The following is a 15,554-nucleotide window of genomic DNA, read 5'->3' as shown; positions in this document are numbered from 1 at the left end:
CTGAAAAAGCTTGTTTTCTTCTTCCAACCTCTGAATAAAAATAAGGGCTTGTCTATATAGCGCCAAAGTGCACCAGAGGGGTGTGATTTGTAAAGCACTCTAATGTGTTGCACTCTAACTGCCCTGGGTAGACTCTGCTGTTGTGTTCCAGAAGGTGCCGAGTTCATGTTTACAAAGTCCATTAACGTGAACTGGGTACTTTTTAGTGCACACCAGCAGGGTCTACGTGGCGCAGTTAGACCACAACATGTTAGACCTTTACAAATTACACCCGCTCTGGCATGCTTCGCCGATGCTGTGTAGACAAGTCCTAGGTGTGAGAAGATCAGATCTCCTAGTGGTAAAATCTTGAAGGACATGGTGATCAGAAACATCACTGAGTATGGACAATACCTTTTTTGTTTAATAATTCACTTAGTTTTAAACGCAAAACTGTTTTAAATCAGGTTTTTTCTTATGTATCCAGCACATTTAAGGTAGTTTTATTTATTTTTTTAAAAAGAAAAACAAATGCTGATTGTGAATTTTTAACTGAATTTGAATTGCCACCTAAGTAGAATTTCACCCAGATCACATGTAAAAAGTTAATCACCTAATAAATGATTCACCATTTTCTAACATAATACAAATATAAAAATTAAGCATCTGAATAGATTTAAGTTAAGCTACATAACTGCTTAAATAATTGTATATAGATATATAGTGTATCCTCCTGATTGCAAACAGAAGGACCAAATGAAGTGTGAAGGATATATTTAGTTGCACATCAATGTTTTAATGGTTACCAACCAATGAGAATCAACCTTATTTTAGGAAGATAATCATGTTTTGGATTTGTACTTTTTAGTTAAAATTGATGATTTAAAATCATTAGTAAAAATTTGTGATTTAAATAGCTTTGATTTGAATCAATCCATTTTACCTGCACCCCCCAAATGTAGCAGGCACAGAACAGGCTTCCTGAATTGACACATTGTTTATTCCACCACTGAACCCAACTGAAGGGGCATACTGCTAGTCTGGAGCTCAAGTACCTAGTACCACAGAGACAGTCAAACACCCCTGGTGGCTCCAGCCAATTCATCTTCTCCAGTTAAACATTTTTGGTGTTCAGAACTGTAAAACAGAGTATGCCCCATGGAGCATACATTGTGCATCAGATAGCCAATACACTCCAGAGACATAAAACACCAAGTGAAGGTCCAACCTCACGGCTGTATTGATTTCCCCCAACCTCATTTGGTAAATTGCAATTGAAAGGTTTCATAGAAGAAATGTTTTTATAAGGAGAAACATGAATAAGGAGGGTGTTTGTTCAGCTGAACAGAAGGAGGGAGTGCCAAGCATAAAAGGACTGATATAGAAATATGAAAAGATGAGCACAGAAGCAGAGCCGGCTCCAGGGTATTTGCTGCCCCAAGCAGGAAAAAAAAAGCCACGATCGTGATCCGCGGCACTTCGGCGGCAGCTCTACCGCCACCACTTCAGTCTTCGGTGGCTGGTCCTTCACTCTGAGAGGGACCAAGGGACCTGCTGCCGAAGAGTCTGACGTGCCACCCCTCTCCGGACGTGGCCGTCCCAAGCACCTGTTTGCAGGGCTGGTGCCTGGAGCCAGCCCTGCACAGAAGGAGAATACAAAAGGCAAGTTTAGAAAAGCAGCTTGCAAGGAATTGTAGGAAGAAATTAAAACAGAGATTTAGAGTGGAGTGGTGTAGTGACTAAAAGGAGAGAAGAATTAGAAGCGTGAACCCAAGTGTGAAGACAAAAAGAAGCCCATGGGAGAAGGACAGAATGGCAAGTTTATTTCTGTAGTCCTCTTGCATCTGTACAAAAGCACATGTATAGAGGCCAGGGATGAGAAAAAAAAACCACGTTTCATTAATTTGGATTAGAGATAAGGCACAGAAAAGGGATTTAGCAGCAGAAGAAAGGTGGATTGTATAGAAGTTGTAGAGGAAGAAGAGACAGGATTAACTAAGCCCTCAATAAATCCTCTTGCACGGGAGAGGATAAGGAATGGAACAACATGCCAGGGGTGCAAGCATGATGAAAGGAAGTAGATGCAACAGTTACAGATAGCACATTCAAGGAGCTTAGAAGCAAAAAGACAATTCCCTAGATTGCTTTCTTCCTTGCAGCAACGATTGTCCTCCTTGCGGGTTTGGAAATCACCTAGCACATAGTGAGTGCTACCAAAAGTAAAAATAATGATGAGAGGGTATTGAGATAAGCATGTAGGATCAGTTTCCAGCCAGGATGCTGTTACAGTTTAATTCACATGAAACACACTGAAGATTTGAACCTCAAATCAGAACATTAATAAAGCACACACAAACCTCTGCCCTTTTCTGTGCATCTGATGACTCTCTCTGCACTGTGGTAAAACATATGTTGAACTCCTGGATAATTGAAGGGTACAAGCTGTTGAAGTCCAGAAGCAAAATAAATGTGTCATAAAAACCTGAAATAGAATACACAGTAGAAGGTATAATACAGTGTGAGGATCCATATACACCTCTACCCCGCTATAACGCGGGTTCGCATACAACACGGTAAAGCTCTGACACGCTGCTCTGAGCAGCATGTTAAGGGTGCCAAGCCAGGCCGGGGTCGAGGGGTTCGATAAGGGGCAGAGGGTATCGGGAGCGGTCAGGGGATTCCACCCCCCCAGGCTCTGGGGGGCAGGAGCTGTGGGAGGGCACTTTTGGGGGCCCCACAGTCCCAGAGTGGCCTATGGGATTAGCGGGGGACCGAGAGCAGCCCACTCTGCTTCCCTCACCCCGGCCCCAGCTGTATTGCTCGGGGGAGGGAACTTGGGGGAAGGGATCCCCCCTGCACTCACCAGCAGCGGCGGAAGCGGAGCAACCCAGCCCCCTGCCAGCTCCACTCCGCCAGCTCCCAGCCATGGCGCTCCACTTCCCACCGCAGGTGAGTGCAGGGCCTTTCCCCAGCCACCCCCCAAAGACACGGCTCGGGCCGGGAGAAGGAAAGCGGAGCAGGCTGGGGCCGCATCGCTCCGCTTCCTGCCGCAGGTGAGTGTGTGTGTGGGGGGGGGAGCATCCTTTCCCCAACCTCCCCGCACTCACTGGCAGCAGGAAGCGGAGAGCCACGTCTGGGAGCTGGCGGAGTGGAGCGGACTGGGGCCAGGCTGCTCCGTTTCCCGCTGCTGCCGGTCACTGCCTGTCAGGGGGCAGAGGTGGTGGTGGATGGGGTTGGAGCAGTCAGGGGACAGGAGGGTTGGGGTCGTGGGGGTGATTAGGGATGAGGGTCTCTGGAAGGGGCGGTCAGGGAACAAAGGACGGGGGGGTAGGGAGGAGAAGCAAGTTTGATATAACGCGGTCTCACCTATAACACGGTGAGATTTTTTGAGGACAGCGTTATATTGGAGTAGAGGTGTAATTATTCATCCCCACTAGGTACCTGATCCAACTCCCATTAAAGCCAAATGAAAGATTTCCATAGAGTTTCAGGGCCCAATTCAGTAACTATAAATAAGAAATTTGACTAATATGGATGCATCTGTAGTGGGAGAGGAGAAGACTTCACACAATGAAGTGGGGAGATTTGGGAGAGGGCTGTGAGTGTCAAGTTTTTGCAGGAAAAGAAGTAACCTCCATTCACATATTACATGGCTGAACCCAGACTAAGCTGAGTGTCGCCAGGGGTACAAGCTTGAGAAGTAGCTTGGATTCAGAGACCAGTACACTATGTGATGTGTCTAATCAACAGTCCTAAGAAAAGGTTCAGATGTGCTATTAGCCAGTGATTAATGAATGTCAGAAGTGGAACGATTTAACCCCTCTTAACTTGTCAGGGTTAAACAGATAGCTTCTGTATTACTGTAGGATGCTTTTGTACAGTTATCACCATATATAGGCGAAACTAAGTAAAACCATAAGCATCCATTAGCAAAACATACACATGCTATACACCAGGGATCGACAACCTTTGGCACTCAGCCCGCCAGCGTAAGCCCTCTGGCGGGCCAGGCCAATTTGTTTACCTGCCGCGTCCACAGGTTCGGCCAATTGCATCCCCCACAGGCTGCGGTTCACCGTCCCAGGCCACTGGGGGCAGCGGGAAGCAGCATCCAGCACATCCCTCGGCTCGTGCCGCTTCCCGCCGCCCCCATTGACCTGGGAGAGTGATCAGCTGAACCTGCGGACACAGCAGGTAAACAAACTGGCCCGGCTAGCCAGAGGGCTTACCCTGGTGGGCTGCGTGCCAAAGGTTGCCCATCACTGCTATGCACAATCTAAACACAAAAAACCCTAATTTCTTCCTGATGCTGCATGAAAGCTATACTATTCTACTGGCAAACAAAATTAAGCATTTTTTCCTGTTTGTTCCCAAAATGGAAAGCACATATATAAAGTTACTTCTGCATCTATATCCTTACAAGAAAATTGTGCTACATTGCTTCTCCTCCTCCCCCCACCTTCTCAAGATTCTGGCCTTTCTACTAATCATCATTCTGGACTTTTTTCCTTTCATATACAAGGGGCTTGGGGATTTTCCCTGCCTTTTGCTTTGAAACTTTTTGAACAAACAGCAATGTAACAGCATTTTAGTTTAGCTGGAGCGAATCTTCAAATTTATGACCTGATACACTGTTATGAGCAGTAAAATTGCCAAATCTTACCCACTTTCGGATCCAAGACTAGACCCCCAGCATATGCTGCCTTCTTTCTCCCTATCTTTGATTTATTCTGATCTTCAACATCTTCATCTTCCTCCGCCTGTATGTGGCATAAAAATTTTTTGACATCTAGCCTCTTTTTAAAATAATATAAAGTTTCTAATTTAGAAGTCTTAATTTACAAAAGGAAAAGAAAAATTAGAATGAGTGGGATAAGAATGGAGTTTTTTCTAACAGACATCTACTATATGAATATTTTTATCAATATCCTGATTAAGGCGCTGTCCATCACAAAATGATTCACTGCTCTGGGAAGAGACTGATCACAAAAGATTACAGTCTTTTAGGAACCGTCACCATGCAACAGAGCACTAGTCTATGTTGTGTGGCAAATGGTGGAGAGAAAGTGAAGTTATTTTAAAAGATTATTGAATTAATTTAAGCCCAAAAATCTAGTTTACGAAAATAGTGTTTTTAAAAAAAACCTAACACTTTAGATTAATAGCAATGCTTGCATTTTTTTTTGTAATGTATTAAACATTGCCTCAGTGTAGTAGTGCAAGTAAGGGAGAAAGTGAAACTGATTATAATCAAACCATGAAAGTGACTGCTGCTGTTGGGTGTCTGCTGTATACCGAGAATGTCTCTGGTATAGTCTGAATCTGTTCTCCTGGTGCTGGAGTCAACATGGGTGCTTCCACTATCAAACCCAGTATGAACAGAGCAAGTTGCACCACAGTTTGCTCCTTTCTGCTCATGCTTGGCACCATGTCAGACTTGGTGGGCTTATCACACAATAACTTTTTCCTGTGCCTCTCTTTGTGTGAGGATACTATGCTCCTTCCTGAGCTCCTACCCCATCATTCAGAGCAGCCCTTTTTGATGTCCCAGTGTCACTTTCCCTACGGATATCTTTGAAGTTGCCTATCTGCCTGAGGGACCACTGGACAATACAGGCCTGCCCATTAGACAGGTCTTGAAGCATAGCTCTTCTGAAGCCAATGCCACCTTCATGGATCATTCCAGAAGAAAAAGCTTCAGCCTCACATCTTGCAACTTGAAGTCGTTGCAGAGAAAGATAGGCAGACCAAGCACCTGCTAGGAATATGGGATTCTCCCAGGCAGAATAGGCACTTGCTATGTGAATCTTTCAGGAGGATTAGCCCTCAAACTTCCACACATAGTAAGCAGGAACCTAGCTGATGTCCAACCTGCAAGACTTAGCTCAAGATAAACGACAAACCTTCTAAGAATGAGGAGCACAGGGTACATGTGCACCCCTGTACTCTGCTAGTCAAGAAAAATCCAGTCTTGCTGTGACACATGGCTAGAAAGGGTAAAACATCCTGCAAAATAAATAACCCTCAAAAGACATGCAGGGAGATAATGTTTGTGTTTTTGCGTATTTACATATGTATGAGTAGGGTCAACAATGTAATCAACAGTCCCTGTCTATGCTGCATTCTGATAATTCAAAGGTCAAAAAAACATCCTAGCACTTAAATGAATTGTAAACACGGGATAGCTCAGTATTCATCTCTCTTTGAAATATATAGCAAATAATCTTCAAATGGTGGAGGAACAAGCAAATTGCCTTATGTTAATTCTATAGCTAAATATCGGTGATGGACCTCCTTCAAAGTCATCCTAATTACCTTTTGTTCCCTGGGGAACTCTAACTTGTCAAAGAGAACATAAAATTGTGTAAAAGATCCTTGGGTCCTGATTCTGTCATCTCAGATCTGCTTAGGCTTCATCAAGGAAAGTTGGAGTCACAAGACTCAGGCCCCTGGTATGCCCTGAATATGATATTTGGACATTGGACAATAACCTATGAACTATTTCTAAAAACTATTTGCAACTACAAAGCTCACCCTCTCTGCTATGAATTTGCACCTAAATGAACTGAACTCATGTCTGTATGTATATTGATCTTTTAACCATACTCTCTCTTTTGTTTTTTAAGAAATTTTAGTTTAGATAATAAGAATTGGCTGTAGTGTGTAATTGGGTAAGATCTGAAACATTCATTAATGTGTTCAATCCTTTGGGACTGGTAGAACCTTTTATTTTTTATGACGAAATAAAATGTTCAGAAATCATCATATTTGACTTAGGTACCTGGATGGAGGCCTGAGGCTGGATCACTTTAAGGGAACTGCGTTGTTTGGACTTCTGAGTAACCAGTAAGGTAATAAAGAAGCTGTTTTATGCTGGCGTGGTAAATCTAAGTATTGGAATAGTCACCAGCTTTATGGTGATTGTCCCATTCTTTGCAGTTCACCCTAATTGACTGACCATAACCAGACCCCACTGAGACACTGGTCACATTTGCACACAAACTGCATGCACACCTAGAGTGGGACACATATGTGAAGAAAATATTAAAGAAGTTTTTTCTAAAAACCTTATTGGTATCTATAAGGGTCTTTTCAACAAGGGAGAAACTGACTGGTTCACAGAAAAATAAAGGAACTGACTATATACCAAGTACCATTAGATGTACAAATTAAACACAGAAAAACCTGAAAAAAATATTTGATAAGATGACTGAGCTTGAAAGAAGTACAGTGCTCCTGTAATTATAGTAGGTAAAAAACTTCAGACAGCAATGTGTTTTTTCAAGTTGACAGTGTCCCTTTAAACCACAGGCTTTTCACTTCACACTTATGACATAAGTGGTTATATCATCTTGGAAAAAGTTCTTGTTGATCTGACCATAAACTATTCCTGTGATTGGATATAATTACTTTTTCATGTTTTCGTAAAGAAAATGAAGTGCAAAGGAAAAGATATTAGTGTTTTTATAAGAATGTATCTTAAAATAAAAAATCATGGAAGCAGCAAGTCAAAACAAGAATATATTTGGGACCCACCAGCTTCTGCTGAGGCTTTTTAAAAACTTGCTTGTCAGGCACAATATAGTCTCTCTCGTAAAAAGCATGAAGTAGCAGGAACTCATTACGCTCCGATCGACCACCCATCATTGTCCTTGACTATGGGGGGGAGAAACAGAAGAATTCAAAACAAACTAGAGAAAGCAAAATATTGATGCACAAAAATGAATTAAGACAGACAGATTTCAACCAGATACAGTCTTCTCACATATGCTTTTTTTTTTTTTTTTTTAAACACGAAGTAAATATCCATCGTCAAGTTTATGTAATTTTGTTTGTGGCAATTTTGCACCATACGTAAACAGGTTTACCAAATGATTCAACCATCTGTCCATTTTCACCTAAAATACTTTCAAAGTAAAAACTCTCTAATGTCAGAGGAAAAAAATCCCATGGAGGTCATCTAAATTTGAATGTACTCCAACTAATAGTTTTCATCTCTTTGAAGGACAAAGGATGCACATTCTTCACAGTGCATAAAGGAATTTACAAGCACTGACTCAGACTGAGCATTAATCATACCAAACACAGAAAGCACAAGGCAATAGTTGCTTTTTAGATGAAGGAAAAGAAAACAAATTACCATAACATTCCCAGAGATGTTTGTAATCTGCAGGGCTAGCGGAAGAACATTCAGCTCACACATGATTTGCAGAATGAATCTGGCATCTGTCCAGGTGTTCTCCAGCATGTACAGTAAGTGAGACGAATCACTGGGAAGAGAGAGGGAGAATGGCAAGTTTAAACCTAAAACATGTCGGTATGAATTTTGCAGAAGAGTAGGCCTAAATTCTGTATCATGGCTCTAAAATCTCTGCAGTGTACCTGTGCCATATTATGAAGCAAACTCATTTAGTTGCAAATAGTAGTTCAAGATTAACAGAATAAACAATGTACCTGAAGTAACATTTTCACAATGGATCTCTATTTGAATGAAGAAAGCCATTATCAGCAGCACTGTTCTGAGAAACAGTGTTTGGAAAATACTTTTAAGATGAAAAACGCTAAGTATTAGTACTCTGCTACTCAATTGTACATCTGCCCGATAAACCAAGTACAAAATTATATATACACCTCTACCCTGATATAACGCGAATTTGGATATAACGCAGTAAAGTAGCGCTCCGGGGGGGGCAGGGCTGCACACTCCAGTAGATCAAAGCAAGTTCGATATAACGCGGTTTCACCTATAACGCAGTAAGATTTTTTGGCTCCCGAGGACAGCGTTATATCGGGGTAGAGGTGTATATAGACAAACAAAATTAAATTAAATGCTGCTCCATTCCCCAACACAGAACTGTGTAAAAAAAAAAAAAAAAAAAAAAACTGAGCATTATACCTGTACATATTTCTTATCTCTTCTGGTGGAATTGTTACCCTCTCAGTTTTCAAAATCTGATGGACCAGTTCAGATAAATGGTAGCTCTTACAGCGAATTAATTCCTTTGCTGAAATTTCCACATCACAGATCATCCGACCACAGGCTGCATTCCTTTCAGCAAAGCCACCTCGACCCTTATCCATGCAAAAAACAAAACCAAACCAAACCATCACGTATTCAAATATATGCATATGTGGCTTCATCCAAAGGCCACTCAAGGCAGTTGGAATCTCCCATTTAAATCAATGGATCTTGGATTAGGTCCTAAAGGAATTTTAGATATATTTCAGCAAACCCTGTGGATATGAAGGACTGAGCACATGACTCCCTTTAATAGCTAAGACCCAATCCTGCAAACCCTTGCATGTGCTTAATTTTGTTATTATGTAACCCCACTGAAATTTTACAACGCTTAGTAACAAAATTCAGCACATGCAAAAGGGTTTGCAGGATCAGAAAACTAAGAATGAATGTCTGGCATGGAATCTGTGGGTTTTTTTGTTTGTTTTTTTTTGTTTTTTTTTAAAAGACCATAATTTTTGCATGCTAACAAGCAGTTTAGTATTTGACAGCACAAAAAGTCATAACAATCACAGCGGAGGAGAACAAAAACACGTTGGTGGGGAAAGACAGAGAATGAAGTGGACACAAAATGTATCAGCAGCGTGCGGTGAAGGGAAGAAGAAAGAGAGAAGATAAACAAAAACGAATGTTTAACTTATAAAGTGGAATTTTTGCTATCAATTTAATTACCGGTAAATATTTTAATTGTCTTTATAGCTAATAAGACAAAAATAACTCCTCCCCTTAAAAAAAATTTCAATTGTCTTTCCTCTACCTTTTCCAATTTCAAAGAGAATGTCTATGTAGGAGCAGGAAATTCCTTATAAAAAAGAGACGTTAAAGCACTGAAGTGTTTTGTGGTTGAGATGAAAATAGAAAAAAGCATAGGCCTCTAAAAAAAAAAAAAAAAGCTATGTAAGAGGGGGGTGCTGTAGTTAAGTATTCAGAATGTCATGTTCTCAGAATAAGAACGTAATAAAACTAGTGAAATATAATTTAACTACTCTCTATGGGATGATTCACCAGTCAATCCAAGCCACATTTTCCCCTCATTATACAGTTGCACTAGACAAAAAGACAAAGACATCTTTTCTCTATTACAGTTATTAATCTGTCATTGCCACCATCTAGTTAAGAAATGTAAACTAAATTTGCCTAACTTGAAAATTAGTTTAGCTTATTACTGTAATAAAATAGTCATACAAACATTCATTATGTCTGAACTGGGATGCAAGAAATCCAACATGACCAACAGTCAAAATACATCAGAGGCATTCAAAATACATTAGCTAAATTAATTCATTTTAAATCACATGCAACATAAAAGAACTTGAGAGACTTAAGCAATCTTTTACCCCAAGCTTTGGCATGATGGACCTCCTCAGTCGACCTATCTTGGACCAGTGAGGGACTTTGCTCACATTAATTCTCTGCAGGAGCACTTCCAGATCAAAGCCATAAATATTATGACCCTTGCCACAAAAAGAAAGCAACAGAAAAAGGTTATAACAAATGCAAATTAAAGGACTTACTTTCACGTGTTTAGAATTCCTTTGCCCTTTGTATTTTTTTTTTTAAATCTAATTGATGGCATCATCAGCATACCTCTTATTGGAAGCCCTTACTTCTAAGGGAATTTATTCATCAGCAGTACTCATTAGTCCTGACATTAACAACACTGCTCAGCAGAATACTGAAATAAACTTTGTTTCATTATAATTGGCTCTCAGTTCATACAGGTTCTTTCAATTTCATTCTCATGCCTCACAGCTAATGACAGATCTCAATTTAAATTCTCTATTTAGCCACATGTGAAGACATGTTTAAATAATTCCTTCTCCCTCCACTCATAAAACCCTTCAACTACTGATGTAAGTCATATATTCAGGGTATCCTAGTAATACCATATTCAATGTATCATGGTACATAAAGGCAGAGTCCTGACACATTTAAATCAAACACCACTAAACAATGCCTTTTAATCTAGCACCATCTGTTCCCTGAAGGTACTAGTCCCAATCCTCAGATGAACCCAGAAAGAACACAGCACAACTCAGGAAGTGGGAGTGCAGAAGTATTTTTAAAGACCCCTTTCTGCTCCTGAAGAAGGGTCATTGTGCACCAGGCTGAAGTCAATGGGAACTGCAGGTGCTTAGCTCTGAAAAATCAGGCCACTCAGTTACCTAACTTGGGGTATCCAAAATTCTGAAGTGTTAATCAGCATTTTCACTGACAGAGTCTTTCCACAACAATTATAAAAACTACTAGGGAGGTACATGGATATTTGTTGCCAGCCATTATTAATTTTGCCATCACTGCCCACTTCAGTAATTTGGTTATCCCTCCATCCTATTTATTCATTATTATTTTTTATTTTTATTTTTTTATAAAAAGTAAGCTCTATGTTATTCAAAAAGAGTTTCAAAAACAATTTAAGGCTACTCAGTAAAGTACACTCACTAATAATTTAAAATATCCTAACCATTTAAAAGGAAATGAATCATTAAAGTAAAAATAAAAATCTCACATTTCCCATATAAAGCATTTATCAAGTACAAAGAAAGGCTTATTGCCACAAAATAAACTTAACTGACCAATGGATTTTTAAAAAATATATTTTGTCTTGATTTTGGTATCAAACTATCCAAATGACATTAACAGAAATTACATGAGTATTTGGACAGACGATGAATAGACCCATAAGTATCAATATTCCACCTTCTCTGGTAAACCCGAAAGTTGTTTTTTTTTTAAATTAAGGAAGGTCATTATGGTTTCAATAATATTTAAAGTGATAAGGGCTACAACATAGTCCTGAAGAGCAATTCAATATCATATGTGTAAGTATGTATACCTGCTCTATTTTATAACCATTAAAGCAAGTTAAAATCATGATGCAGAGTGAAATAAATGTAAAAGCTTTAAGGACACAAAGAAACCAAGAATTAAGTTAACATCTGCCCAGTCAACATATTTCTTAGTTTATATCTATTAAAGTCAAGTTAATAGCTACTCACCACAATAATATCTGGGTCAATTTTGTGAATCTTCGCAAGGAAAAAACCCAGCAATGTCCTTTCTGTTGCAGCAATCTCTACGTTACAATTCTAAGAGGAGCAAAAGGGAGAGCTTGGTTTCAAATGACCCAATCAATACTAAAAGTATAAAACGAAAACCCTCTCCCTCACTCATGAGTTACAAGACTACAACAAACACTGCAGAGTTTTTTCCTTCATAATTGAAGCCTTCTTTTTCTCATGCACATGGCTACAGAAAGCTTTTCTCACATACCGTTTTCTGTTTCGCTTTTTGGGTTCAAGTGTTTCAAGAATCTTGTTAGGAGTCAGGAACAGCAAGACAGTGCTACATATGATATACATAACATTTGCCCACAGGCTTAATATCACACACAAAAAAAGAGTAGTTTACATTTTTGTTCTGCCAAACTTTTTAGTGCCTCTTTAAAAATGAAGAGAGGATTTTTTTCAAGAAATTTTGATGGACTTTATGCACAAGAAAATGAGAGTCCAACACAGGGGCAGGCACACTTTTTGGTCTGAGGGCTGCATCCGGCTTCCAAAATTGTATGGACGGCGGGTTAGGGGAGGCTGTGCCTCCCCAAACAGCCAGGCGTGGCCCAGCCCTCACTATCTGACCCCGCTCTCGCTCCCTGACGCCCCAGGACTCCTGCACCATCCCCACCCCTGCTCCTCTCCCATGATGCGCCGACCCCCACCTACCCCCCAGGACTCCTGTCCCCATTCAACCCCTCTATTGCCCGCCCTCTGACCGTACCAACCCCTATCCACACCCCCGCCCCCTGACAATCACCCTGAACTCCCCTGCCCTCTATGCAACCCCCCACTCCCTGCCCCCTTACCGTGCTGCCTGGAGCACTGGTGGCTGGCGGCTCTACAGCCGCACTGTCCAGAGCAGCAGGACAGGCAGCCATGCTGCCCGGCTGGAGCCAGCTACACCATTGCACAACACAGAGCCCTGGCTCTGCAGCTGCACTGCCCCAGGAGCTTGCAGCCCCGCCGCCCAGAGCATTGTGCCAGCGGCGCAGTGAGCTGAGTTTGCGGGGGGAAGGGGAACAGCAGGGGAGAGGCCAGGGGCTAGCATCCCGGGGCAGGAGCTTAGGGGCCAGGCAGGAGGGTCCCGCAAGCCAGATGTGGCCCGTAGTTTTCCCACCTCTGGTCTAACACAACCAGCTTGAAATAAGTACAACAAAATAAAATACAAATGTAAAACTGCCCCACAAAGCTCTGCCGATGTACCTCAAATCTTATCTGTAACATTCTTCCTGAACCTTTTGAACTGCCAACTGTGCCAAATTATATGACAGTTTTGTAATACAAGTACTGACAGATCAGCAGATATGTTTTCAAAGATGATGTAAAGTAAAGATTTGAATGTACATTTTCAGAGACAAAAGCTAGCGCTGTAAACTGCTCCATCCAAAACTCTTCTCCCACAATTCAAAGGCAGTATCTCAAAAGTCATTCTATTCTGAATGCTAAGAAAAAAAAAGTTACCTTGCTTTTAATGATTTCTTTGAAGTCATAAGGGAAAATACAATCATTTGGTTTGGAAATAACTGCAAAAGAAATAAGTGGTTTGGTCTCATTTGAGCACATGGTATGAAAAACAATGTCATTTGTTAGAAGTTGGGGGGTTTTTTTGGTAAGAATATCTTTTTAATTTAAGAGTCTTCAGATCAATGGGTCTGGAAGAAATGCAGCCTTATCTTATTATGTAGTAACTGTATGCTTGGCACTGTACAAGAGACAAAATGAAATCAAGTCCATGCCAAGACTCAACAACTGAATTAAAATGAAGCAATCTACTATAAAACTAAATTAAAAAGTTTAAACTTGATTAAAATGATAGTTTTCTGGGCTGGAAATTGACGAGTCACTAAGCCAGAACACATAAGCAGAAGACAATCTAATCTAACATCTTGCTTTTAACAGGGACATCTATAAAAAAAAGTCTCAGCTACGTTTAAAGAAATTTAAACTCTACCATGGCTTTTGAGTTAAAAGTACATGGATTTTATGTTTTTCAGAGTGGCATTTAGGTTAAAAGAAATTAGCAATAAATAAATCCAATAAAAGTAAAACTATTAGATGTAGGTTTGGCAGAATTAGATTTTTTAAATAACTGATAGATAAAAATAGTTTATTTTTAAGCATTTTTTTCTAAATGTTCACAGTTGTGGGAAATTATGGGAGGAATCAGGAAAAAAAGAGGAGGGGCAGGCAAAATGATTTAATGGTAGATGTTGAGATTCAAAAAGTTAAAGCTTTGTAACTGTTAAAACAAATTGTCGACATCCCGTGTTAAAATATACAAATTAATATCCATAAATCATACTCTATTAAGTTCCCATGCAGTATTTTTCTTACTTTGTCTATCTGTAAATTTTGATCATCGATGGAAATATTTTTTCATCATTTGCGTGAGTGGTGAAATTGATATTTATAAACCTTTATCAATAAAAATCTAATCCTTTCAAACCTAAACCCTAATTATAAGTCATTAGCCGTTCTCAAACTGTGCCATGGGAGCACTTGCAGTTCACATTCTAGCTCCTCTATGGGCCTCCAAAACTCTACATGATTATCAGTTGGGATCTGGGGCTACGTAAAGTCATTCCGGGCTGATAATCCAGTTGGCCACACTCACATGCTCAGCTGTGCATCTTTTAAGTTTTCATATTTCTTAATTTCATATTACTGCCTTGAGATCTCAACTCAGCCTTTTAAAAAGGAGTTCAACTGAAGCTATTGCTGGCCTGCTTCTAGCTGAACTTTTACTTTAAAAGACTGAATCGTTTTAAAATTAATATTTTTTTTTTTAAAAAAGCAACAAGCAAGAGGAGAAAGAGAGGCAGAGGATATTTGGAGGGAGGTTACTTTGCCTTCAGAGACAAACCCTAAAGATTTCTACCAAATAAATGTCATAGCAACTAAGTTTAAAAACAGGGAGGAAACTGGGGGGTAGTGAAAAAAGATCCACGCACCTCACCTAATTAGCTCTCTCCCCACCACCACTCAGGCATCATCCATTACTGCTTACAGACTGTGGGGAAAGGACTGTTCACATATAAATTCTTGCTTGCATTTCTCTCCAATAAAATTGCTCTACCCATAACTTGGTCCAATTACTCACCACTGAAGTGTGTCTGGAAAGGAGGCTGAGGAGGTGCTTTATCCAAACAAAATTTTTGATGGACTAGAGCTGCAACAGCCATGACCTACACCAAGAAATGAGAAATACTATGATAATATGCATCTGCATATTTACATCAGGTTAACAGTTTCAAATTGCCTTTATCCCTCCACTTGATTTTGAACAGCCTTCTCCAATTATTCCTCCTTTTTTAAAAAAGGCAATTGCCTACTTTAAGTGAATTTCAGCTGCAAATTGCTGAAGTTTTCAACATTGTTTATTGATCGTAAGTAGCACAAGCTACCAGTCAAGAAATACTACTACTGGATTTTGATATCAAATACAGAACCAGGTGGAGAGAGGCAACCCTGCTTCATAAAGAATTTTGGTATTTCAAGAT

The 15,554-nt window shown here is 40.2% G+C and overlaps 1 protein-coding gene and 1 non-coding gene across 11 annotated transcripts in view; both read right to left on the bottom strand.

The window, feature by feature from the left end:
* The window catches only part of POLA1 (DNA polymerase alpha 1, catalytic subunit), a 348,901-nt gene that overhangs the window by 282,264 nt on the left and 51,083 nt on the right, over positions 1-15,554 (bottom strand). For all 10 annotated transcript variants that reach the window (XM_039494489.1, XM_039494508.1, XM_039494498.1 and 7 more), the window contains exons 16-24: positions 15,155-15,239; positions 13,516-13,577; positions 11,998-12,087; positions 10,336-10,452; positions 8,876-9,051; positions 8,120-8,249; positions 7,516-7,635; positions 4,643-4,739; positions 2,337-2,461 (exon numbers count right to left, since the gene is read on the bottom strand). In XM_039494489.1, the coding sequence (XP_039350423.1) occupies positions 2,337-2,461; positions 4,643-4,739; positions 7,516-7,635; positions 8,120-8,249; positions 8,876-9,051; positions 10,336-10,452; positions 11,998-12,087; positions 13,516-13,577; positions 15,155-15,239 (1,002 nt within the window). The remainder of the gene's footprint in view (positions 1-2,336; positions 2,462-4,642; positions 4,740-7,515; positions 7,636-8,119; positions 8,250-8,875; positions 9,052-10,335; positions 10,453-11,997; positions 12,088-13,515; positions 13,578-15,154; positions 15,240-15,554) is intronic.
* On the bottom strand, positions 3,772-3,905 carry LOC120396141. Its single transcript, XR_005593008.1, has one exon.

Source organism: Mauremys reevesii, linkage group 1 (genome assembly GCF_016161935.1).
Source record: "Mauremys reevesii isolate NIE-2019 linkage group 1, ASM1616193v1, whole genome shotgun sequence".
NCBI classification, from domain to species: domain Eukaryota; kingdom Metazoa; phylum Chordata; order Testudines; family Geoemydidae; genus Mauremys; species Mauremys reevesii.
Note: the sequence above shows the minus strand (reverse complement) of the source record. Positions and strands in the feature narration are given on the sequence as shown.